We start from the raw sequence: 26,853 nt of genomic DNA, 5'->3' as shown, positions 1-26,853 counted from the left end.
GAGGATGGCCATGTATGTGGCCATGTTTTGGTTACCCTGTGGGGACAATCTCCCAGGAATAGGCCTAATTTTGTTTTATTTAACCTTTATTTTACCAGGAAGTCCCTTGAGATAAAATCTCTTTTTTGAGGGAGACCTGGCCAAGAGGCAGCAGTACAGTAAGGCATATAAAAACACATAAAAAGAACATAATAAAACCAATCATAAATTAGACTCTAGAATAACAGTTACAGTTCTCTGTGCAAGCGGTTTTCAATAGCGGAATAAGAGTCCGTAATTGCAGGGAGTTTTGAATATTGTGCCACGACCATGGTGCTGCATAGGAAAATGATGTTTTGCCCAGATCTGTGTTGATCCTGGGAATAGTGAAAAGAACACGAGTTGAAGAGCGTGAGTTGTAACCACTCTTAGCTACAGACATGAGGTGACACAGGTATGGAGGGAGTTTAATTTGGGGGGACTTAAAGGGATAGTTCGGGATTTTTGACATGAATCTGTATGGCATCCCCATCACCAGTGTCATGCAATCACACTGACTTACCCCTGGCAGCATCCTGTGAGCAGAGTTCTCGTCCAGCTTTGGTCAAGCCGAAAGTAGTCCGGCAGGTTTGCTAGACCCAGCGAAATAAAACGTTTCTCTTCCCAAAACATTATGTGTTCAAAAGAGCGATATTTTTGCATCCCAAAAACATTGTAGTGGAAAAAGTCACACGTCGTTATCACTTGGTCCTATTTTCTCTCTGTTCGTAGCAGTGCGCGCCGTCATTCTGACAGCGAGCTCAACTTTTCCAGCTCATTTCAGTGCTAACTTAGCAGCTGCGTTTACAAGCAACGCCACCGAGCTAGCTTTAGAGCTAACCAAGTTCATTAGACATTTGAGGAGGGCAGGGAAGTCGCTGTTGTTTGTGATGCAGACAGCAGCTGCTGCAACTCCGACATCCTCATCAATGGAAAGGTTCTGTATCATGCGGCTCCGGCTTCAGCTTCCATCACTTCTCTGTCCACCCTCTCTCTTTCTGCCCGATCTAACTCCATTTGTCGAAGTTCATCGTCAGTGTACTCGGGTTCATAAAGATATCCCTTTGGCTCTAAGTGGAAGTCGATGTTTTCCTCGTCGCTCTCGTAGTCAGACATCTTCCCCAGTAGTAAACAATCGCGAATCAAACAGGTAGGCCCTAGCTGTCAGGTCATGGTGTCGCGCGCACTGATACGAACAGAGAGAAAATAGGACCAAGTGATAACGACGTGTGACTTTTTCCACTACAACGTTTTTGGGATGCAAAAATATCGCTCTTTTGAACACATAATGTTTTGTGAATAGAAACGTTTTATTTCGCTGGGTCTAGCAAACCTGCCGGATTACTTTCGGCTTGACCAAAGCTGGACGAGAACTCTGCTCACAGGATGCTGCCAGGGGTAAGTCAGTGTGATTGCATGACACTGGTGATGGGGATGCCATACAGATTCATGTCAAAAATCCCGAACTATCCCTTTAAGAGGCGTTCAGTAAGTAATCCCCCTGACCCACTTCTAGTTGGTTGATCTAGCTGAAATTTTGCAATTTATTTATATCTCTATAGATTAAGTGGTAGATTACAGCTCTGATCAAGTGGTTTCAGATGTACAGGTGTCAGAACTGAGTTGAAGCTAAAATAGAGCCTGTTGAGTGTTGAGCTGTGATACTTTTTTTTGTATCTGAAAGGACGCATAACACAGAAGACTTTTAATGAAAAGGTCAAATGATGCCCCGTCGTCTGGCCTTGTAAAACGTTTTTCATCAGCATAAGTTGCTTTCGTTTCATCAAAAGTCTTTGACTCAGTTCAAACTCCTGCACTGGAAAAACGATCTAGAAATAAGTAAAAGAATTCTTAAATTAAATGTATTTACTCTTAATTTGAGTAGGTAAATGAGATAGTTTGCCAATGGAATGAGTATTTTTACTCTTAAAATAAGATAATTAGATAAATTGCACATGAAATAAGACAATGTAACTGTGTTTTCTTATTTTAAATGTAAATTGTCTTGTTCCATTGGCAAAATGTCTCTTATCTTCTCAATTCAAGAACAAATGCACTCATTTTAAGAAAAAATGACTTATCTAGATATTGATTTTTTTTATTGTGTGCAAATCAGAAACCACAATTAGTTCAGAGATGTAATTTACTACTTAGTCTGTACATATATAAATCATTGCACATGCTAAATTTCAGCAGGAAACAACCGGCAGTGTGTCAGGGGCGTTACTTATATTATATTGCTGCTTGTTGGACAAAGAACTGGTCCTCTGGGGGTGGGGGGTGAGCTCCTCCTTACCTTTAAACTCATGGATGACGTATTTGACCGGCTCTCCGGTGGTTGGAGTGTAGATCATCTCTACTTTCCCAGGTCCAGGCACCACAAAGTCAGTGGCTTTGTACTGTGGAGGAGGACAGAGAGTCAGCACGGCAACGCAATGAGTTCATGAACAAGCATAAAGGCGTTGGCAGGAAGAACCAGTCGGAGGGATAAAAGCAAAGCCTTTATGTAAGCAGCAGACCCCTCACCTTTCACCTACTCTTTACTCAGAAACCGACCTGGTAAATCTGAGCCACAACCTGATATCTAATTGAGGCAGAGTGCAGGTCCAAAGAGCAGCGGCTGGCAACCCCAACATGCCGACTCCCTGCCTGATCTGCTTTACCTTCTGCACTGGAAAAAAAATCTAAATCTAGATAAGCCATTTTCTCTTCAAATAAATGCATTTGTTTCTGGATTAAGGAAGTAAAAGAGACATTTTGCCAATGGAACAAGACATTTAAAATAAGAAAACACAATTGCATCGTCTTATTTCAAGTGAATATTATCTAATTATCTTATTTTAAGAGTAAAAATACTCATTCCATTGGCAGACTATCTGATTTTTCTGCTCAAATTAAGGGTAAATACACTTAATCTAAGAGATTTTTATTTATTTCTAGATCGTTTTTCCAGTGCATCAGCAGCCCAGAGGACGGGCTCACCTGGTCTCCGTGCGCGTGCCTGCCGATGATGATGGGCTTCAACCAGCCGGTCACCAGGCGGGGGATGTTCTTGCAGATGATGGCCTCCCTGAACACGGTGCCTCCCAGGATGTTACGGATGGTCCCGTTGGGCGAGCGCCACATCTTCTTCAGCTTGAACTCCTCCACACGCTTCTCGTCTGGGGTGATGGTGGCACACTTGATCCCCACGTTGTACCGCCGGACCGCCTCCGCCGCCTCAACCGTCACCTGGTCATCTGTCGCATCTCTGTTCTCCATGCCGAGGTCGAAGCTGAGCAGGCGGATATGAACAGACTGGGTTTACTGCTGGATGAAAGCTAATACCAACAACCTGCTGTTAGCACACAGGTGTGCAAACATGCTGATCTAAAACGCCTCGATCGTAACATTAGAAATAAGCAATATCCTGTCCAGGGGTGATGCTGAGAAACTAGTCCATGCATTTGTTACTTCAAGGCTGGACTATTGTAATTCTTTACTATCAGGAAGTCCACAAACTGTAGTTAAAAGCCTTCAGCTGATCCAAAATGCTGCAGCCAGAGTTCTGATGAAAATGAAAAAGAGAGATCATATCTCTCCTATCCTGGCTTCTCTTCATTGGCTTCCTGTTAAATCCAGAATAGAATTTAAAATCCTCCTTCTCACATATAAAGCCTTAAATGGCCAAGCTCCATCTGATATCAGAGATCTGATTGTTCCTTATGTTCCTAACAGAGCACTTCGCTCTCAATCTGCAGGTTTACTAGTGGTTCCTAGAATTTCTAAAAGTAGAATGGGAGGCAGATCTTTTAGTTCTCAGGCTCCTCTCCTGTGGAACCAACTACCAGTTTTAGTCCGTGAGGCAGACACCCTGTCTACTTTTAAGGCTAGGCTTAAAACTTTCCTTTTTGATAAAGCTTCTAGTTAGAGTGACTCAGGTTATCCTGATCTATCTCTATAGTTCTGCTGCTATAGGCTTAGACTGCTGGAGGACATAGGGACCCCTTTTTCATCATTCTGCTTCATTCTATCTCTATTATCCCACTCTGCAGAATCTGTTAGTTCAATCTCTAACGTTCTGCTCTCTCTGCTTTTTCTCATAGTAGCTTCATCTGGTCTGTTCCTGTTTGGCTGTGACTCCATCCTGGAGAGAAATATCATATTTGGGTGACCTACATTCAACCCCAAATCTCAATTGAAATATTAAGACTATTATCTTTTTTATCCAGATATCTGCACATCTTTCTGTCAAATGTGGAAAATTAAGGTACTTTAGAGCTTGAAGACACTGAATCAGAATCAGGAGGCTTAAATGGGTCAAATCTAAAGAGAACCATCTGTTTGAGAGTTAACGTTGTTATTTATGCTTCATTATTTAGCAGCAGCCCTGAAGCACTGACCGCTGGGCAGCAAAGGGAGAACAGGCCTCTCCTTTACTCTCCTTTAAACTGGTTTTAACACCACCTGCTACCCAACCAGTCACAATGTTCCCTTTAGGGACCTTCAGCACCCTGCTGCACGGTTAGCGCCTTGAATGAGAAAACCTGCACTGCACCTGGTCACAGGCAGCCATGGAATGAGATCACCTGATAAACCGGCCTCCAACCAACCTGTGAAACCAACTCAACCCGTCAGATCGCTCAGAGTTTACAGAACAACCCTGAGTGCATCTGTGGACGCCCACTGGCTTTGTCTAAAGCAGAGACCTTTCACCTACTTTTCCCTTCGCTTCACCCAGAGAGACAGAAACTAATGAATACAGAACAGAGTGGATGAGGAAAAGGAAAAACCTGAACGACAGGATGGAAGCAAAAACTAAGATGCATTCAGTTGTCAGGAAAAAGTATTCTCTGTTTCACAAACTACCAGAAATGCAGCAAATATTCTGCAAATCAGTAATCTGTTTAGTGTTGGGTAAAGCATCAGAGGGGTGCAAACGTGCCGCAGATTAGTGGCGGCCTGATGCAACTTTATCATTTCTGATACGATGCCGATATCACAGCTTTGAGTATCAACTGATTGCTAAATTAGAAATATTGGAAATGTTTTTAAAGATCCACTCCCTTACAGTAGTAGCTAGGGATGCACGATATCGGGATTTTGGCCGATATCTGATATGCCGATATTTTAAAACTCATGTAGCCGTTAACCGATATCGATACCGATGTTAAAGCTGGACAAAAATAAGTAGTCATTGAAAATAGCAGTTTTGTTATCCATTTCTGACACTTTGAAAAATAATATACTCAAATATATTTTCATATGCTGATATCAAATAGATTTTTTAAAACGCGGTATCGATCTATTTTACTTTCAAAATCTGGTGAAATTTCATCGTTCTGTTACAAACTCTCGTGATATTTTGCAAATTCTTGTGAGATTTTGTTAGTAAAATAGATCGATACCGCGTCAATATATCAACATATAAAAATATGGCAACATTTGGTGAATTTTCGGGGGATTTCGTAGCATAACGATGACATATAGCAATATTTCATTAGTAAAAGAGATTGATATGGTGTTTTTAAATGGCAATATATCAGCATATGAAGATATTGGGATATTTTATGTATCAATATTTTTTCCCTCGTCTTTAGAAGTTTTTAAGTCTGTAAAAAAGAAGTTTTTGAGGAAGAAGAAGAAGTAGTATTTTTTATTTTTTTTTAGACTTTAGAAACTCAGAAGCTGATCAAATATCGGGTTAAATATCGGTGGGGTGGCCGATGTCCGATATCAGTTTTAAGGCCGATACCGATAGGGGGCCCATTATATAGTGCACCCCTATTAGTAGCCAATGAAAATGTTCCTACTTTCCAGTGAGTTGTTTATCATTTGCAATCGCAGAGTTTATACCAGAGAACGAGCAACTGGAAAAGTCCCATTAAAACCAGAAAAATGTATCAGCATAAGGAGGAAGAGCGATTTGATAAAAATCTGAATCAAGCAAAAACTAAACGCTACTGAAAATTTTTTAAAATGTTTCAGTAGCGAATGCGCACTGATCTGTATTTTCGAGGGAAAACGTCCAAAACGTACAAAATACTGGGCATAACTTTCATACCAACTGATAATGAGAATATGTTGAGCTGAAATATAACTAACTGGCCTGCAGAAGATAATGAAAAAAAACCCACAGATTTTAAGGCAGGAGTTCTTTTTTTTTCTTCTAACGTTTGGGATATTATCGTCTGATTAAGAGTACATTCATATGCATGTTTAACCCAGAATGAATAGACATTTAAATATGATTTTCCTACGACTTTAATGTGAAAAAGCATCGAAATGATTTTTTGCTGCTGAAATCATGGTGCAAACGTAGCATCAGACTTTCTGATTGAACTAACCTATAAAACATAATACTATGGCTAAAATTATGTAATTTCCACTTCTAGTCAAGCACACATACTTCCCATAATCAGGACTAATGTAGTGTTGGAACAAAGACAAAAAATTAGCTGCTTTCCACCTCAAAATGCAGGAAATATCATTAAATTTCAACAGATCCTAAAGATGTGATACAGCAAGGTGGAAATATTCCACCTAAAAGCCTCCTTATAAGGGAAGGTTTTATTTCTTTACTTCCTGCATGGATCATTAGTCCCTTTATCTTTGAGCATAAGACAGAAAAGGAGCAGAAACTTGGTATATATGTGCAAGAAGTTTAATCTTCAAAACCCATGCTGAGGGTAAAATACTGTCTGCTAAAACAAACTCCACAAAAATGAGCCTTTAGTGGAAGAAACTGCAGTTTGATGTTTAAAGTTGGCTAATCTCTGACAGCTCAACCCTCTACGGTTAGTGTTACACAACACCTTATCGGACGTGGACTTTCAGTACGTTACGCAATACATGATGAACTTTAGTGGTTTTAAACAAGGGACGAACTTTATTTAAATGCAAAAGCTCAGAAAAGAGGATGGAAAATTAGCTTAATATAAACGCAACAGTCTGATCAAACCTCAGACATCTGAAACCAGCAGAGGATTTTATTACTTTCTGAGCTGATTAGTATGAATTTTCCCCTCACACAGGAGACTCCTTATTATTGCGCACCTGCAGCTGTAATTTCCACTTCCACACCGAGGTAATCGCCCCTCAGATCAGACCGTTTACTCCAGGTTATCAGCTATAATCTAACGTGGCTCCTGGATTCATGTTGTGCAACATCCAAACTTTTATAAGTCGCTTTGCTTTGAGAAACTTTAAACAAGCTGTACGAGAAATGCAAGATCTGCAAGAAGAGTCGCTTCATTTGAGCTGCATGTTTGTCAAACCATTGATCCTGTAGAGCAGAGAGTCTGGATGAGACTGAAACAGAAAAGCTATGAAGGTTCCTTTAGGGCCCTGTCACTGATTGCTGATTTATCCAGCATCTGCCCGACGTCCCAGAATCTCCTAAAACGCCGCCATACGCTGAACTTTCTATGGATTTATTTCTATTCTGGGCGAATAAATAGAGGATTCATAACGAGTCCAGAACTTCTGTCCAACGACAGCCTAACTTCTGCATAACACACAGCAGCGTGATGCCCAGGAAATGATGCACAAGGCAGAGTCCTGAGGGGGGCAGCGATGGGCCCGCAGGCACCCAGCCTGCAGAAAAAGATTTCTTTTATCCCAGGATTGTTTACCACACAGTTATCAGCTATAATCTAACGTGGCTCCTGGATCCATGTTGTGCAACATCCAAACTTTCAAAAGTTGCTTTGCTTTGAGAAACTTTAAACAAGCTGTACCAGAAATGCAAGATCTGCTCTAAATCTTCAAGTACTGTAGAAAAGACATCGAGATGTTTCTGCACATCCAACAGTTTCATTGTTTTAAAATCAGAGCAGATTTTTCCCCTTTTGTCCCACTGATTTCTGCCACAGCTTAGAAATCAGGATGATTTCACTCAGACTGATCACTTCCTGTATTAATATGATGCAATCGTGGGATCAGATTCCAGCTTTATTGGATCCCAAACATTACTGAACGAAAAAGTCCATCTAAAGCCGCTGTTCTGTCAGACCAGCACACCAATAGTCAATACTCAGGCCAAAGACGACAGATTTGCGTTAATCCCTTTAGCTTTGTATGAAAAATACTTTAAAATAGCTCAACAGGCATGTATCACTTAAGTCATGTACAAAAAAACAATTTATGATCAGATCGCCATACGCTTAAAAAAAAAAACACACCAAAAACTAAGTAATTAAATAGTTTTTTTGCACGACTGACGTAGTTTAAAGCGTATTTTTCATACAAAACTGAAGGGATAAACGGGTATTAACTATGGGTATGCTTAACTGACAGAACACCGGGCTACACTGTACGATTTCCTGCCCTTTTCAAACCGAATATATTTTAATCAGGCAGAGGTTCATCCTCATAGTGCGTCCTGTGTCGTGTAGCATACAGGGGGTAACGAGGGGCAATCAGCCTCTAAGGACCGCCTCCTGATCAGGACCCGTAAGGTCGGGAGAAATTCAAACATGTTTGAAATTCAGTTGGCCGTCATAAGGTGGTTGTGGGTAAATCCTGCTGTTGAAGCAGAGCTACATGTTGATAGCCTGACGTAGTCCTACTCAATTCTAGTCAGAATGAGTCTGATGCTGCTCCATAGAGCTGTGATTATGGGGCGTGTTTCGAACGAACCAGGAAAAAAAATGCCTCTGCACTCAATTGGATAGACCTACAACCAATAAGAGCAACAGAGTGCGTGACGTATGTTAAACGACGCATAGTTGTTGTCAACAAAAATCAAAGCGTGCAGTTGCACGCCTAGAATAAGAAGATGAGCCTTGATCGCGTTTCTCTGTTCCTCTTTTAAAATTAATTTGCTGTCGATATCTTCTAGAACAGACCTAATAGCAGAATCTACTCACCTCAACTCTCCAGCGGCAGCCATTGTTGTTGTCACCCAAGCGCGCTTTGGTGACGTCGTTGATCACGTTACTGTTGATCATCTGTCCATCATCGTATAAAGCCCGCCCTGACAATTTGATTGGCCCGCCAGATATTGTGCTAGCATACTTGCGCTACTATTGAGCAATGCCAGACCGAACTTCCCGACCTCAAACGTTGTGGGCGGGACTAAGTTCGGAATGGCACCCAGGCTAATATGTTGAAGCCGATTTATCAGAACCTCCAGCATTGCGCATGTGCAGACAAGGGAGTTCTTCTTCTTCCAGATAGGTGAGTCAGAGCAGCTCCATCACTCAGTGTGAGCAGGTAGATGGCATCAGAGCATCAGGTCGCACAGTGGAAGAACACAAATCGTGGACCTTTAACCCTGTAATGCCAAATGTATCATATTTGATACAAACAGTTTCTGAAATGTTTTGCATCTGACACCTTTTGCATAATTTAATGGTAAAAACTTTTCTCAAAATCCTATTGTACACAATCAGATATACCTGATAACAGCCAGTAGAAGACTACACAAAAAAAAAATCTTCACTTATCACATAGTAATAAATTATTAATATCAAAAATGTATTTCTGTTTTTTCTTTTGACATATTATGTTAAAAGGCCAAATAAGGACTTCAAACAAAAAAAAATTAATTTTCTGTTTTGTTTTATTCTTGGATCGGGCTTTAAAGGGTTAAACCTTGCGGTTTCGTTGTAGCTGCATGCAGCGATTGAAAATATTGCACAATGTATACCCGGCTTAACCTGATAAACGATGTTTCTGTTTTATTCTTATCTGCTCCTCTTCATGTTTTATATCTGGGCGATGAGACGCCATTATTCTGCAGTGATTGAGATGCAGGCTGTGTTCAAGCACTCTGATGTGCAACCTTCTCATTTACATAGAACCCCTTTGCCACCATATTTGGCGTCTCTCTGATGGCGCCACAATGTTTGACTTTTTTTTTTTCTCCCTCTTCATTTTGCTCTCAGGAGAAATCTGCTCCCTCTTCTGAGCTCCTGGTTCTGATTGGTCAGCTACCTTGAACCCGCCCCTTTATATATGTGAGTTCACAGATTCATGATCAGTGAAATCTGGATTACGTTAACGAGCTGATTACCAGCTTGGTGGTACCGCTGATGGTGATTGCCGTTAATGTGGACTGGTTGTAACTGGATAGACTGGGAGCTCGTTTCAAGGTACGGACCTCTGGTCTTCGTTCACAAGCAACACGATAAATGAGCATCAAACACGATGAAAACAAATGAGCTGCAGACACCCAACAGCAAACCTCCCAGTGATGATGCTCTGATGCTCTCACCTGTGCAGGTCCAGCTCCAGGTATGGGAAAATCAGCTTGTCCTTAATGAGCTCCCAGATGACCCGAGTCATCTCATCTCCCTGCATCTCCACCACGGATCCGGCTTTAATCTTCTGAGACATCTTAGCAGAAACACAGACGCTGCAGGAAAAACAAAAAAAACAGGAGGATTTGTTCACTTAAATATATATAAACTGAGACTATTTAAAAAGGAGGTGCATGATAAACAGAGATACGCAGCGAAAGCAGGTGTGGCTGATTAGATACTAAAGACTCGACCCTTTTCTAATCAGGGATTACATAAACGCTAACATTGCAGCAATGCAACCTTCTGGGCACAGTAAAGGAGAGAAGATGACTAAGATCAGCTGGTTAGAAACATCATGGTAGTTTGAGATTTTTAGAGACTATAAATCGGTCCGTCATGGGCGATGTCAGCGGCCGTTTGGCAATTTCACAGCTGAGGCAGTATATAGAGTTGCTCTTTGAGGAAAACACACAGACTGCTGTTGCTGATGCTAATCCCATTAGTGGCGCAGCGGCTTAAAATATCAGCTCTGCCATCAACATATATAACTTTAAAACATTTGTTCTGAAGTTATACTGGTGAGATCCTTTTTTTAACTGCACTGCAAAAACGATCTAGAAATAAGTAAAAATTTCTTAAATTAAGTGTATTCACCCTTAATTTGAGTAGGTAAATCAGATAGTTTGCCAATGGAATGAGTATTTTTCCTCTTGAAATAAGATAATTAGATAATATGCACTTGAAATAAGACAATGAAATTGTGTTTTCTTATTTTAAGTGTAAATTGTCTTGTTCCGTTGGCAAAATGTTTCTTTTATCTCCTCAATTCAAGAACAAATGCACTTATTTTAAGAAAAACATGACTTATAAAGATTTAGATTTTTTGCTGTGTGGGCCTCAGCAGATGGCCGCCCAGACTGAGCCTGGTTCTGCTGGAGGTTTCTTCCTGTTCAAAGGGAGTTTTTCCTCTCCACTGTCGCTACAAGCATGCTTAGTGTGAGGGATCTGCGGGTTTACTAGTGGTTCCTAGAATTTCTAACATTAGTTATAGTTAGAGTGGCTCAGGTTATCCTGAGCTATCTCTATAGTTCTGCTGCTATAGGCTTAGACTGCTGGAGGACATAGGGACCCCTTTTTCATCATTCTGCTTCATTCTATCTCTATTCTCCCACTCTGCAGAATCTGTTAGTTCAATCTCTAACGTTCTGCTCTCTCTGCTTTTTCTCATAGTAGCTTCATCTGGTCTGTTCCTGTTTGGCTGTGACTCCATCCTGGAGAGAAATATCAGCTGTGCTGCTGCCATCAACACCTTTGTTTCTAGATGTTGGAGCTTGGCCTGTTTTCCAGTGTAGTCCTGTTTCTCTGACTGTGACTAACTGGATGTGCTCTCTTCATCCTCTGACATGGGAGCTGGCTCGGAGCTCGTCTGCCTGGCTGTGTGTTTCCTGGACGGGGCCGCCTGTGGAGCTGGTTGACAGTTGCCTTTTGTATCTATGCTTCTTTTTCTATGTCTGCTTCTGTCTCCTTGAACCCCAGTCGGCCTCAGCAGATGGCCGCTCACACTGAGCCTGGTTCTGCTGGAGGTCTCTTCCTGTTCAAAGGGAGTTTTTTCTCTCCACTGTCGCTACAAGCATGCTTAGTGTGAGGGATTGCTGAAGAGTCAATGAGTCGATGCAATCAGCTGGTTTTCCTTAGATAGAAAACTTTGAATCAATCTGACTGGATGATCTGGTGAACTGGAAAGTGACCTGAGATGACAGGATGTGAATTGGAGCTCAGGACCAAAGGCTTTTTCTTATGGAGAAGGTCTCCATTAATGTAAATCAGCATAACTGTCTGACCAGATTCCCTTTTATAAAAGTTTAGCATCGTTCCAAATCATATTTCCTCGTAGCACACTGCCCACTAAAACCTCTGTGGGAGAAACATTCTTTACCTTATTCAGTCCTAATCAGCTTTAGTTCTAGTCAATATGCGGATCTATAAAGAGTCTATAAAGGATTTATCCAGAGTTTAAAATGGGCTTTCATGGTGTTTTGCAGTGTTTACATTTTTTCTGTTTAATCACCTATAAATCAGATTTGGTGACATTTGAAATATTCCTCAATCTGTCACAAAAATACAAACAACTGTGTTTACAATTTATAGTTTGGGAGGTTTACTTGCTTTAATTCACATCTGTGGTTTCAGGTGGATTTGCTCCTTAGACCTTTCAGGGCTTAAGGGGTTCTCCTCATTTTAAGGGAGCAACTTGAGTAGTGACTCAGCATTTAATTTACAACAGATTTACTCCATCATAATCCTCTTACACTAATGCATATGGTCAGGGGGGGGATTTACCATTAGGCAACACTAGGCAGTTGCCTTGGGCCCCAAGTTACATTTATAGTTTATCAAACTATTCCTTATTTGTGCACATTATGTTTTTGATCAACATCCTTTGGCTAAAATACCATCAGAACGCTGATAATATTCAGTTTGTCTCAGCCCAACCTGGCAACAATCCACGTAAGACGGGAAACGTTAGGCTTTAGATGCAAAACCCCATCATGCACCGCAAGATATTTTAGCTAAATATTCTAACATAAATTCACCAAATATAAGAGGAACATTGTAGTTTGGTTTAAAGAAAGCATTTTAGTTTTATTATAATTTAGTTTGCTGCAATGATTTTACAGTTTGAAGAAATAGAAAATGACACCATATGCCAACCTTCACAAGGATGTGCATTAAGGAAGGGCTTTAGATACTAGGGCTGTCACTAGGCTTGTCCCGATCGGGACACCGATATTGGCAAAAAATGCGTATTGGCAAAGCATGTAAAATGCCGATCCAGACTGCCGCTCCAGTTTTTTAAAAAGAATCCGGTCCGTATTTTCCAGTTTCGCCGATTGAAACGATCCTTTCCACTATTTTGCGCCAGTGTTTCCCTGTTTTGCATTTTTATTAAAACTTACAGTAATACTTGCACCTTTAACTGTTTACGGTTTTACTGTTCACTGTGCAATTTCAGATTGCTATTCATAATTTTGTCCAGTTTGTGTTTATCTATTAATAAACAGGTAAGTTTGTTGTTACCAAGCATTGTGTTTTATTCAATCTCACCTAATTCAGCTGGCTAGATGTTATCAAGAGTACTAAAACCCTTTTCAACATGAGTCTTACAACTAAGGCTAAATACTTTAACTTAAACTTAAATACATGCTCGGATAGGCTGGTATCGGCCAGTATCGGTATCGGATCGGAAGTCCAAAAACAATATCGGTATCGGATCGGAAGTGCAAAAACCTCGATCGGGACATCTCTAGTTGTCACGATACTAAACTTTTCAACTCGATACCGATACTAAGGAAAATATTCGATACTCGATACCATTTTCGATACCACAAGGATAAAAACAAAGACTTCAAAATTCAACAGAAATATTTTCATTAATAAATAAAATACAATAAATAAATACAATAAACAACAAGAGCAATATTTTAAGGTTGTTTGCTGTGCACAATATTAAGCAAGCTTGATAAAAAAACTTATAAAATGAAGTGTTCCTTCCTTGGCTATGCTTTGCACACATAACAATGACACTAGCCAAACCGGTTAAGAAACAAAAATAATTCTCAGCAGCTGCACCTCTTACAGAAAAAGTCTGAAACTGAAAAGTGTGTAGAATTATTCAATCACACAGTGTTCTGAAAGTGCATTTTCCTCTATTCTGCACTTTAGGTGCCACTGGTGGTGGCACTGTATCAATACTTTTGAAAATGAGTATTGTACCTGGATACGTTTCAGTATCGATACTTTTTTGAGTATCGATACTTTTGACAACCCTAATAAATACTACATGCATCATTTAGGTAGTTAACATTGGATTACTAGTAGCGCTCCTTGAGTTATTTACTGTCACAGGTAGGAGCTTCGGCCGGAGAGGAAGTGTTGGGGCCGCTATGATTGAAGGAGGGCCGGCGCCTCGCACGCTGAGATTAGAACCGCTGTAGCTACCAGTCCTGCTTCATGCCGGTGACGTTACGCTATATGATCGGCTGAACGTTGCCACATGATGTAAATTAATGTGGTTGCCCAGACAACGATAACATCACGCAGCATCTGTGTGCCGAGTAGGGAGCATCTGTAGCGTTAGCGTGTCTAATGATCGATGAAGTTTTACCTGACTGATAAAAAAACTGAAGAAAATCTGTTTCTGGTGAACAAAGTAACTGTTAGAGCGTGATATAAAGGGCTGGGTAGCGCTGTGGCTAGCTGTGCTCAGTAGCTAACAGGTTAGCCTCTTTTAGCTCGGTCAGTTAGCCACATTAAGCTACACGACTTTTAACTTTGTGTCAACGACCGTTCGTTTTCTAAAAGTAGAAAAACTGTTTTATCTGTAAAAAATATTTATGAAAGTCATATATATAAATTTTCCATTTGTCCTCCTCTGCCCTCAGATCTTAATAAAAACAATAAAAATAAGCTGACACCTTTTTTGTCACCTTGTTAAACAGCAGAGCTCAGTCTGTCTTAGAAGGCAGAACTTTCCTTCAAGAGTGACAATAATTGTTTTCTAATTTTAGCTACTTTAGATCGCCAACAAAATGTTAAATAATAGCAAATAAAGGTAATAGTATGCTGACAAACCAAGAGATTTGATCCTTAAGAAACAGGTGCAATAAAGTTTTTCTGATTGGAGTTGCCATATATTGACGTCATAAGAATCGGCGGGGCCCGGAGCAGATCTGGTACCTACAGCGGCCCACTGGGCAAATGCTCGGTATCCCAGATTACCAGCTTGCAGCCTCTACCAGCCTGTATTAGAAGGAGAAAAAAATGGTTGGGGTGGCCAATGATCGGCTAAGGGTGGCCATGGCCACCTATGGTCCCCCAAACATTTGCGGGGTCAATTAAACGCTCAAAATGGCGAGAAAAAGAGAACTTTCATCTGAAACTTGACAGTCTATTCTTGTTCTTAGAAATGAAGGCTACTCCATGCGAGAAATTGCTAAGAAATTGAAGATTTCCTACAACGGTGTGTACTACTCCCTTCAGAGGACAGCACAAACAGGCTCTAGCCAGAGTAGAAAAAGAAGTGGGAGGCCGCGTTGCACAACTGAGCAAGACGATAAGTACATTAGAGTCTCTAGTTTGAGAAACAGACGCCTAACAGGTCCCCAACTGGCATCTTCATTAAATAGTACCCGCAAAACACCAGTGTCAACATCTACAGTGAAGAGGCGGCTGCGGGATTCTGGGCTTCAGGACAGAGGGGCAAAGAAAAAGCCAAATCTGAGACTGGCCAATAAAAGAAAGAGATTAAGATGGGCAAAGGAACACAGACATTGGACAGAGGAAGACTGGAAAAAAAAAAGTGTTGTGGACGGATGAATCCAAGTTTGAGGTGTTTGGATCACAAAGAAGAACGTTTGTGAGACGCAGAACAAATGAAAAGATGCTGGAAGAATGCCTGACGCCATCTGTTAAGCACGGTGGAGGTAATGTGATGGTCTGGGGTTGCTTTGGTGCTGGTAAGGTGGGAGATTTGTACAGGGTAAAAGGGATTCTGAATAAGGAAGGCTATCACTCCATTTTGCAACGCCATGCCATACCCAGTGGACAGCGCTTGATTGGAGCCAATTTCATCCTACAGCAGGACAATGACCCTAAACACACCTCCAAATTGTGCAGAACTATTTAGAGCAGAAGCAGACAGCTGGTATTCTATGGGTAATGGAGTGGCCAGCGCAGTCACCAGATCTGAACCCCATTGAGCTGCTGTGGGAGCAGCTTGACCGTATGGGACGCTAGAAGTGCCCATCCAACCAATCCAACTGGTGGGAGCTGCTTCTGGAAGCGTGGGGGGCAATTTCTCCAGATTACCTCAACAAATTAACAGCTAGAATGCCAAAGGTCTGCAATGCTGGAATTGCTGCAAATGGAGGATTCTTTGACGAAAGCAAGGTTTGATGTAAAAACAAAAAATCTTATTTCAAATACAAATCATTATTTCTAACCTTGTCAATGTCTTGACTCTATTTTCTATTCATTTCACAACGTATGGTGGTGAATAAGTGGGACTTTTCAGGAAAACACTAAATTGTTTGGGTGACGCCAAACTGTTGAACAGTGGTGTAAAAGAATAGAACAAGCAGGAAGATGTTTCAGGTGACGTCAGAGATGGTTGAACTGTTTACTTTATCTCTGTGTTAGTGAGCCCCCTAATAAAGCAGGAGGCAGCCATGGAGCAGAGAGGAGGAGCAGTGAGGAGGAGCAGAGAGGAGGAGGCAGACATGGAGTAGAGAGGAGGAGGCAGACATGGAGCAGAGAGGAGGAGGCAGAGAGGAGGCAGCCATGGAGCAGAGAGGAGGAGGCAGCCATGGAGCAGAGAGGAGGAGCAGTGAGGAGGAGCAGAGAGGAGGAGGCAACATGGAGTAGAGAGGAGGAGGCAGACATGGAGCCGCAGAGGAGGAGGCAGAGAGGAGGCAGCCATGGAGCAGAGAGGAGGAGAGGCAGACATGGAGCAGAGAGGAGGAGGCAGACATGGAGCAGAGAGGAGGTGGCAGACATGGAGCAGAGAGGGAGGAGCAGACATGGAGCAGAGAGGAGGTGGCATACATGAGCATGAGAGGATGAGGGCAGACATGGAGCAGAAGAGGTGGCAGAAGACGTGAGCAGAGAGGAGGATGCAGAGAGGAGGCAGCCATGGAGCAGAGAGGAGGAGGCAGCCATGGAGCATAGAGGAGGAGGCAAAGAGGAGGAGCAGAGAGGAGGAGGCAGCCATGGAGCAGAGAGGAGGAGGCAGAGAGGAGGCAGCCATGGAGCATAGAGGAGGAGGCAAAGAGGAGGAGCAGAGAGGAGGAGGCAGACATGGAGCAGAGAGGAGGAGGCAGCCATGGAGCAGAGAGGAGGAGGCAGAGAGGAGGCAGCCATGGAGCAGAGAGGAGGAGGCAGACATGGAGCAGAGAGGAGGAGGCAGCCATGGAGCAGAGAGGAGGAGCAGTGAGGAGGAGCAGAGAGGAGGAGGCAGACATGGAGTAGAGAGGAGGAGGCAGACATGGAGCAGAGAGGAGGAGGCAGACATGGAGTAGAGAGGAGGAGGCAGCCATGGAGCAGAGAGGAGGTGGCAGAGAGGAGGCAGCCATGGAGCAGAGAGGAGGAGGCAGCCATGGAGCATAGAGGAGGAGGCAGAGAGGAGGCAGCCATGGAGCAGAGAGGAGGAGGCAGACATGGAGCATAGAGGAGGAGGCAAAGAGGAGGAGCAGAGAGGAGGAGGGCAGGCCATGGAGCGAGAGAGGAGGAGGCAGAGAGGAGGCAGCCATGGAGCAGAGAGGAGGAGGCAGAGAGGAGGCAGCCATGGAGCATAGAGGAGGAGGCAGCCATGGAGCAGAGAGGAGGAGGCAGAGAGGAGGCAGCCATGGAGCATAGAGGAGGAGGCAAAGAGGAGGAGCAGAGAGGAGGAGGCAGACATGGAGCAGAGAGGAGGAGGCAGCATGGAGCAGAGAGGAGGAGGCAGCCATGGAGCATAGAGGAGGAGGCAAAGAGGAGGAGCAGAGAGGAGGAGGCAGACATGGAGCAGAGAGGAGGAGGCAGCCATGGAGCAGAGAGGAGGAGGCAGCCATGGAGCAGAGAGGAGGAGCAGTGAGGAGGAGCAGAGAGGAGGAGGCAGACATGGAGCAGAGAGGAGGAGGCAAAGAGGAGGAGCAGAGAGGAGGAGGCAGCCATGGAGCAGAGAGGAGGAGGCAGAGAGGAGGCAGCCATGGAGCAGAGAGGAGGTGGCAGACATGGAGCATAGAGGAGGAGGCAAAGAGGAGGAGCAGAGAGGAGGAGGCAGACATGGAGCATAGAGGAGGAGGCAAAGAGGAGGAGGCAGAGAGGAGGCAGCCATGGAGCAGAGAGGAGGAGGCAGACATGGAGCAGAGAGGAGGAGGCAGCCATGGAGCATAGAGGAGGAGGCAAAGAGGAGGAGCAGAGAGGAGGAGGCAGCCATGGAGCAGAGAGGAGGAGCAGAGAGGAGGCAGCCATGGAGCATAGAGGAGGAGGCAGCCATGGAGCATAGAGGAGGAGGCAAAGAGGAGGAGCAGAGAGGAGGAGGAGCCAGTGGAGCGAGAGGAGGAGGCAGCCATTGGAGCAGAGAGGAGGAGGCAGAGGGGGACAACATGGAGCAGAGGGAGAGGCGGATGGAGCAGGGAGGAAAAGGAGGGAGGGGGGAGCATGGAGCAGAGAGGAGGAGGCAAGAGGAGGCAGCATGGAAAGAGAGAGGGGAGGCCAGGGCAGAGGGAAGGAGGCGAGAGGAGGAGCGCATGGAGAGAGAGGAGGAGGCAGCCATAGCAGGAGAGGAGGGGGAAAGGCAGCCAGGGGAGAAAGAGGGAAGGAGGAGGGCAGCCGGGAGAGGGGGGGGGAGTGGAGGCAGAGAGAGGAGGCGCATGGGTTGGAGGAGGAGGCAGGGGGAGCAGAGAGGAGGAGGCAAGAGGAGGGCGGGGGGCCATGAGCAGAGGGGAGGAGGGCAGCCATGGAGCAGAGAGGGGGCAGAGAGGAGGGCAGCCAGGAGCAGGAGGGAGGCAGCCATGGGCGAGGAGGAGCGAGGAGGAGCAGAGGGAGGAGCATGGAGCAGAGGAGGAGCAGAGGGGCAGCCATGGGCGGGAGAGGAGGAGGCACCATGGAGCAAGGGAGGAGAGAGGGAGGCAGCCATGGGATAGAGGAGGGGGGAAAGGGAGGGCAGAGAGGAGGAGGGAGACGAGGAGGAGGAGGCAAAGGGAGGACAAGAGGGAGGAGGCTGGGGGGCCAGCCAGGGAGCGGAGAGGAGGAGGCAAAAGGGCAAGGGAGGAGGCAGCCATGAGGGAGGGGGAGGAGGAGGGAGGCAGCCATGGAGCATGAGAGGAGGGAAGGGGGCAGAGAGGAGGGCAGCCATGGAGCAGAGAGGAGGAGACCCATGGAGAGGAGGAGGCCATGGAGTAGAGAGGAGAGGCAGCCTGGAGCAGAGAGGAGGAGGCAGCCATGGAGAGAGAGGGGGAAAGGCAGCCATGGAGCAGGGGAGGAGGAGGCGAGAGGAGGCAGCCAGGAGCAAGGGGGAGGAGGCAGAGAGGAGGCAGCCATGGAGTAGAGAGGAGGAGGCAGCCATGGAGCAGAGAGGAGGAGGCAGACATGGAGTAGAGAGGAGGAGGCAGCCATGGAGCAGAGAGGAGGAGGCAAAGAGGAGGAGCAGAGAGGAGGAGGCAGACATGGAGCAGAGAGGAGGAGGCAGCCATGGAGCAGAGAGGAGGAGGCAGAGAGGAGGAGGCAGCCATGGAGCAGAGAGGAGGAGGCAGCCATGGAGCATAGAGGAGGAGGCAAAGAGGAGGAGCAGAGAGGAGGCAGACATGGAGCAGAGAGGAGGAGGCAGAGAGGAGGCAGCCATGGAGCAGAGAGGAGGAGGCAGCCATGGAGCAGAGAGGAGGAGGCAGAGAGTAGGCAGCCATGGAGCATAGAGGAGGAGGCAAAGAGGAGGAGCAGAGAGGAGGAGGCAGACATGGAGCATATAGGAGGAGGCAAAGAGGAGGAGCAGAGAGGAGGAGGCAGAGAGGAGGCAGCCATGGAGCAGAGAGGAGGAGGCAGACATGGAGCAGAGAGGAGGAGGCAGCCATGGAGCAGAGAGGAGGAGGCAGAGAGGAGGCAGCCATGGAGCAGAGAGGAGGAGGCAAAGAGGAGGAGCAGAGAGGAGGAGGCAGCCATGGAGCAGAGAGGAGGAGGCAGCCATGGAGCAGAGAGGAGGAGGCAGCCATGGAGCATAGAGGAGGAGGCAGACGTGGAGCAGAGAGGAGGAGGCAGCCATGGAGCATAGAGGAGGAGGCAGCCATGGAGCAGAGAGGAGGAGGCAGCCATGGAGCAGAGAGGAGGAGGCAGCCATGGAGCAGAGAGGAGGAGGCAGAGAGGAGGCAGCCATGGAGCAGAGAGGAGGAGGCAAAGAGGAGGAGCAGAGAGGAGGAGGCAGCCATGGAGCAGAGAGGAGGAGGCAGCCATGGAGCAGAGAGGAGGAGGCAGCCATGGAGCATAGAGGAGGAGGCAGACGTGGAGCAGAGAGGAGGAGGCAGCCATGGAGCAGAGAGGAGGAGGCAGCCATGGAGCAGAGAGGAGGAGGCAGAGAGGAGGCAGCCATGGAGCATAGAGGAGGAGGCAGAGAGGAGGCAGCCATGGAGCATATAGGAGGAGGCAAAGAGGAGGAGCAGAGAGGAGGAGGCAGACATGGAGCAGAGAGGAGGAGGCAGCCATGGAGCAGAGAGGAGGAGGCAGAGAGGAGGCAGCCATGGAGCATAGAGGAGGAGGCAAAGAGGAGGAGCAGAGAGGAGGCAGACATGGAGCAGAGAGGAGGAGGCAAAGAGGAGGAGCAGAGAGGAGGAGGCAGCCATGGAGCAGAGAGGAGGAGGCAGACATGGAGCATAGAGGAGGAGGCAGAGAGGAGGAGCAGAGAGGAGGCAGCCATGGAGCAGAGAGGAGGAGGCAAAGAGGAGGAGCAGAGAGGAGGAGGCAGACATGGAGCAGAGAGGAGGAGGCAGACATGGAGCAGAGAGGAGGAGGCAGCCATGGAGCAGAGAGGAGGAGGCAGCCATGGAGCAGAGAGGAGGAGGCAGACATGGAGCAGAGAGGAGGAGGCAGCCATGGAGCAGAGAGGAGGAGGCAGAGAGGAGGCAGCCATGGAGCAGAGAGGAGGAGGCAAAGTGGAGGAGCAGAGAGGAGGCAGCCATGGAGCATAGAGGAGGAGGCAGACATGGAGCATAGAGGAGGAGGCAGAGAGGAGGAGCAGAGAGGAGGCAGCCATGGAGCATAGAGGAGGAGGCAGACATGGAGCAGAGAGGAGGAGGCAGACATGGAGCATAGAGGAGGAGGCAGAGAGGAGGAGCAGAGAGGAGGCAGCCATGGAGCATAGAGGAGGAGGCAAAGTGGAGGAGCAGAGAGGAGGCAGCCATGGAGCAGAGAGGAGGAGGCAGAGAGGAGGAGCAGAGAGGAGGAGGCAGAGAGGAGGAGGCAGAGAGGAGGCAGCCATGGAGCAGAGAGGAGGAGGCAGAGAGGAGGAGGCAGACATGGAGCAGAGAGGAGGAGGCAGCCATGGAGCAGAGAGGAGGAGGCAAAGAGGAGGAGCAGAGAGGAGGAGGCAGACATGGAGCAGAGAGGAGGAGGCAGCCATGGAGCAGAGAGGAGGAGGCAGAGAGGAGGCAGCCATGGAGCAGAGAGGAGGAGGCAGAGAGGAGGAGCAGAGAGGAGGAGGCAGAGAGGAGGAGGCAGAGAGGAGGCAGCCATGGAGCAGAGAGGAGGAGGCAGAGAGGAGGAGGCAGACATGGAGCAGAGAGGAGGAGGCAAAGAGGAGGAGCAGAGAGGAGGCAGACATGGAGCAGAGAGGAGGAGGCAGAGAGGAGGCAGCCATGGAGCATAGAGGAGGAGGCAAAGAGGAGGAGCAGAGAGGAGGCAGACATGGAGCAGAGAGGAGGAGGCAGAGAGGAGGCAGCCATGGAGCAGAGAGGAGGAGGCAGAGAGGAGGAGCAGAGAGGAGGAGGCAGACATGGAGCAGAGAGGAGGAGGCAGACATGGAGCAGAGAGGAGGAGGCAGAGAGGAGGCAGCCATGGAGCAGAGAGGAGGAGGCAGACATGGAGCAGAGAGGAGGAGGCAGACATGGAGCAGAGAGGAGGAGGCAGAGAGGAGGCAGCCATGGAGCAGAGAGGAGGAGCAGTGAGGAGGCAGCCATGGAGCAGAGAGGAGGAGGCAGAGAGGAGGAGCAGAGAGGAGGAGGCAGAGAGGAGGCAGCCATGGAGCAGAGAGGAGGAGCAGTGAGGAGGCAGCCATGGAGCAGAGAGGAGGAGCAGTGAGGAGGCAGCCATGGAGCAGAGAGGAGGAGCAGAGGGGCTCAGCTCAGCTGCCATCACTCCGATGAGGAAATGTCTGAAACCTGAAACCAGGAAGCCGTTCAGGCCTGAATAAACTCTCTCTGCCTGCAGCCTCCGACCTCTAATAAAAAGCTCCACAGAGACTCCATGTTTTACTGGGTTCTGAAAGATCTACTTATTACTATTATAACTACTTATAAGGTTTAAGCTTCAGAAACAGAAGAAGAGGTCAGGAGACAGAAATGGAAGCATGTCGCCTCCTTTCTGTTCCATATTAAAATCATTTCATTCGTTTTAATAAAGCGCTTACCTCTGTTAGGAATAAAAATCCACGGAGGAAGAAGAGATGAAGGCAGGAAGGAGACCGAGCGACGTTTGGACCGAGGTGACAGCGGATCAGGCTGTTGAACCGGAGCAGGCTGAGTGGCACCTCCCTCCCTGATTGAAAACAGGATCGACCAATCAGAGAACTGCTGACTATCACGTTACCGCCAATCAGAAAACTGCACCCAACAGGAGAGGCGAAATCAACTCTCTGATTGGTCCGAGTAATTTTTCACAAATTTGTGCGTAATTACGTCCACAGACCCATATACGGCATCTAATAATAATAATAATAATAATAATAATAATAATAATAATAATAGTTCCTTACGTAATTTCAGTCTGGTCTGCTGCTGGAACAAAACGTGTTCTTTACCCAATAAGAATTTACCAGTAAACATGATTAAACAGGTTTTCTTTATTATTCACTTATGCTAACCAGTAAAATCATTTTTGATTAAATATAAAAAGAACATTGATACCACTTGCCAGTGGCGGTTCCAGACTAAATGTACCAGGGGGCCAGGTGGGGGCCAGGTGGGGGAAACTGAAAAGCATGAAATAAAAAAAAGGGCAAGAGATTTAAAAACACTGCTCAAAAAAATTAAAGGAACGCTTTGAAAACACATCAGATCTCAATGGGGCAAAAAAATTCAGCTGTTTCTTTATCCTGATATGGACTGGGTGATGTGTTAGGAACAAAGGATGCCACATCATCGATAGAAATGAAAATGATCAACCTACAGAGGGCTGAATTCAAAGGCCCCGTCCACACGAAGTCAAACCCTGGCCTAAACGCACACATTTTTCACCAAACCAGCCTCTCATCCATACGAAGTCTGCGTTTCGGGGGTCTGTAAACGATCTTTTTTTTATTAGGCCTTCAGAGTGGGAAGATTTTGAAACGGCGTTTTCACGTTTCCATCTTTAAGCTCTAACCGCATTTTTTTTTTACACGCATGCGTCATAGCGTCGCCTCTAAACACGCATGCGCAACCAGTATCACAACAACAATGGCGCCGTTGCTGCTAATGCTACTCACCCTGCTGTCGGGCTTACAACAGAATCTTCTTCTTCTGGAATATCTCCAGGAAGAACAGAGCAATATCGACCACATAGTTCAGCACCTGAATTTGACTGAACCACGAAAATGGACCCGCAGGGCAACCATGTATAAATATTAGTGCGCATGCCCAACATTTCGTCGCCTATTTTTGCTTTGGCACCACAGCGCCACTTACAGGCCTGGCATACATTTTGCAGTGTTTTCATGCATTCGTGTGGTCGATCACATTTATTTTACGTCTCCGTCTTTACGACAAACGTTCTGGAAAATATTAGCGTTTCGTGTTCGTTTTGACTTCGTGTGGACGGGGCCAAAGACAACCCAAAAATTACAGTGAAAAAAATGATGCAGCAGGCTAGTCCATTTGGTGAAATTTCACTGCAGCAACTCAAAATGGTATTCAGTCATTTTATGGCCCATACGTGCGTGTATGCATGCCTGACAACGTCCGGGGCATAATGAGACGACGGATGGCATCCTGGGGTATCTCTTCCCAGATCTGGACCAGGACATCACTGAGCTCCTGGACAGTCTGAGGTGCAACCTGGCGGCGTGGGATGGATGGAAACATAATGTCCCAGAGGTGTTCTATTGGATTTAGGTCAGGCGAGCGTGGGGGCCAATCAATGGTATCAATTCCTTCATCCTCCAGGAACTGCCTGCATACTCTCGCCACATGAGGCCGGGCATTGGCGTGCACCAGGAGGAACCCAGGACCCACTGCACCAGCATAGGGTCTGACAATGGGTGCAAGGATTTAATCCCCATACCTAATGGCAGTCAGGGTGGTGTTGTCTAGCCTGTATAGGTCTATGCGTCTCTCCATGGATATGCCTCCCCAGACCATCACTGACCCACCACCAAACCGGTCATGCTGAACGATGTTACAGGCAGCATAACGTTCTCCACGGCTTCTCCAGACCCTTTCACGTCTGTCACATGTGCTCAGGGTGAACCTGCTCTCATCTGTGAAAAGCACAGGGCGCCAGTGGCCGACTTGCCAATTCCGGTGTTCTGTGGCAAATGCCAATGGAGCTCCACGGTGCGGGGCAGTGAGCACAGGGCCCACTAGAGGATGTCGGACGACGTTGTTTGGTCAGAGACATTCACACCAGTGGCCTGCTGGAGGTCATTTTGTAGGGCTCTGGCAGTGCTCCTCCTGCTCCTCCTTGCACAAAGGAGCAGATAGCGGTCCTGCTGATGGGTTGTAGACCTTCTACGGCCCTGTCCAGCTCTCCTAGAGTAACTGCCTGTCTCCTGGAATCTCCTCCATGCTCTTGAGATTGTGACCAACCTTTCAATTTTAAACCAAATAAAAAAATACTAACATTTTTACAGCTGAATTTATCAGATTTTTTAGTTTTAATTCAGATTTTATTGAAAACGGTAAGCAAACTTCTCAGACAGCTTTACGCATCATTCAAACAAATAGTAATGCCTTGTTTTTTATTTTCCCCCTTTTACTAAGGACGATAATTTTCTTCTTTCTTCTATTCTGAAACTAGTTTAAAAATATTGAAGATTGTTTGTTCCAACATGAAAGGGATCTTTAATATTAATATAAATATTAATTTATTATGAATAAATTAATATTTAACAATAAAGTTGAATTTATGCGAATGTATATTTAAAGACATTTCAATTGGTGGAAAATATTGCATGGGGAATATAAAAACAAAGTCGAATCAACCAAAACTTTCACGACCCCCATGCAGTACCTCCATGGAACCCCTAGGGGTCGCAGACCCCTTGTTGAAGACCTCCGTCTTAAAGTAACTAAATATGATTAAGTAAATGCCAAAAGCAGTTTGCAGTGATTTAATGAATTTAGCATTAATCAGTTAAAAAAAATAAAATAAAATAAAAATAATTATTTTCGTGGTGATCACTGAGTCTGGGAGCGGCCATTTTTGCCCAAATATAGTAACCCCTCCCTCCTGCCATCTTCCGGCAGTGACGTCACAGTGCGGTAAGCCTAGCGCCATTCTCCCCGCTTTACAAGCTAAATCAATGGGAACTACTAGACACATCTGCAATCAACAACAATTATTGAAGATTTCCAGAGGACTTCTAACCTGACTCCACCAGATGGATTTGCGCCGCATATCCATCTGGAAACCTTCTGTTAAAGTAATTTTGGGAAGGGGTGAAAATACTGGTTAGCTGATTGGCCTATGTTGGTGATAGACGGGCCAAAAAACCAATCAGATCAACGAAGCATATGACGTACTAACAGAGCGACGACGCCAATTGATAGATCAAACTCTTGCCGAAACTAGTCGGGAGAAGAGCAAAAACATCTTTTCCTCTGAGAAAAGCCTCCAGAGCAGTGTTTTGCTCTTCTTTCAGTGAAGAAATACTCTGTAATTCCGATAAAACTTGCTCGATAGCCACGCTAACGCTAGTTTCATCGGCTGAAGCCGCCATGTTCTTTAGACTGAACTGTCGCGCTTCTCGTTGCGTCACACCTCAACCCGCCTCAAAGCCAACGCTGATTGGACGTTCGTTTGGTGAACGGCTCCAAATTTTCTTTAATGGAGAGTCTCCAGACTGATCTGCGAGTGAAACCTTGAAAGCTCACGAGATCAGGATGGTCTCACGAGGCTAGAGGACTTCACCATTGAAATTCACCAGAGCTATAGTGAAACTGACAATGCCCACGTGCATGGCAGCTGGATGCTGGAATACATCGGGTAAAAGTGAATAAAAGAGTTATTCCACCTTTCGGATTCCTGATCCTCCACGGACGGGTTGGTCGTTGGATCGCCAACTTGAAGAGGGAGGATTTGCCATCGAACTTCTGGCCAGAGAAAAAACCCGTAATATGTAGCCAACATTTGGAAGAAGAATGTTTTCAAGATGACTTGGATAATAGCGCGTTGTGACAAACACCAGATACAGCACTGGGACTTGATCAACAGCCGATACCGCACCGTGACGTCACTAACCAGTAGGTGGCAGTAGTGTTCTTTGACAAACATGGATGCCTCCAGTAAAGCACATTCACATGAAAATTACTCTGAATTAAAAACACTGATAATTTATTGAACAGGATGGAATCATTTCAGATTTGAAGAACTTTCAGAAGTTTGAATTCTGAATATAAGTGGACTTTTCCTTTAAAGGCAGAGAAACATTTAGAGGCGCTTAAAAGTAAATGCAGCAACTGCAAGCAACCACCAGATGGCGCCATGTGACTGTCCCATCAAACGTCATCCTCTGTCTTTAACCTTCCACGCGCCTGATTTTCTTCTGTGAAGCTGATGAGAGCCGCAAAGGAGACAAAGGACTCTTTGCATTCAGACTTTTTAAATCAAACCAAACAAGTTTCCATTAAATTTAGGGATATTTTTTTACACAGTAGATTTAATCTACAGA

At 45.9% G+C, this 26,853-nt stretch overlaps 1 protein-coding gene across 1 annotated transcript in view; it reads right to left on the bottom strand.

Annotated features, from left to right (window-relative positions):
* The window catches only part of idh1 (isocitrate dehydrogenase (NADP(+)) 1), a 33,753-nt gene extending 11,204 nt beyond the window's left edge, over positions 1-22,549 (bottom strand). Inside the window, exons 1-4 of the mRNA XM_038277676.1 lie at positions 22,396-22,549; positions 10,217-10,357; positions 3,001-3,292; positions 2,315-2,417 (exon numbers count right to left, since the gene is read on the bottom strand). Coding sequence (XP_038133604.1) covers positions 2,315-2,417; positions 3,001-3,292; positions 10,217-10,338 — 517 coding nt within the window. The 5' untranslated portion in view covers positions 10,339-10,357; positions 22,396-22,549. The remainder of the gene's footprint in view (positions 1-2,314; positions 2,418-3,000; positions 3,293-10,216; positions 10,358-22,395) is intronic.
* Positions 22,550-26,853: the final 4,304 nt, after the last annotated feature.

The sequence above is a fragment of the Cyprinodon tularosa genome, unplaced genomic scaffold, assembly GCF_016077235.1.
Source record: "Cyprinodon tularosa strain WSP-4 unplaced genomic scaffold, ASM1607723v1 ctg1336, whole genome shotgun sequence".
Taxonomy (NCBI): domain Eukaryota; kingdom Metazoa; phylum Chordata; class Actinopteri; order Cyprinodontiformes; family Cyprinodontidae; genus Cyprinodon; species Cyprinodon tularosa.
Note: the sequence above shows the minus strand (reverse complement) of the source record. Positions and strands in the feature narration are given on the sequence as shown.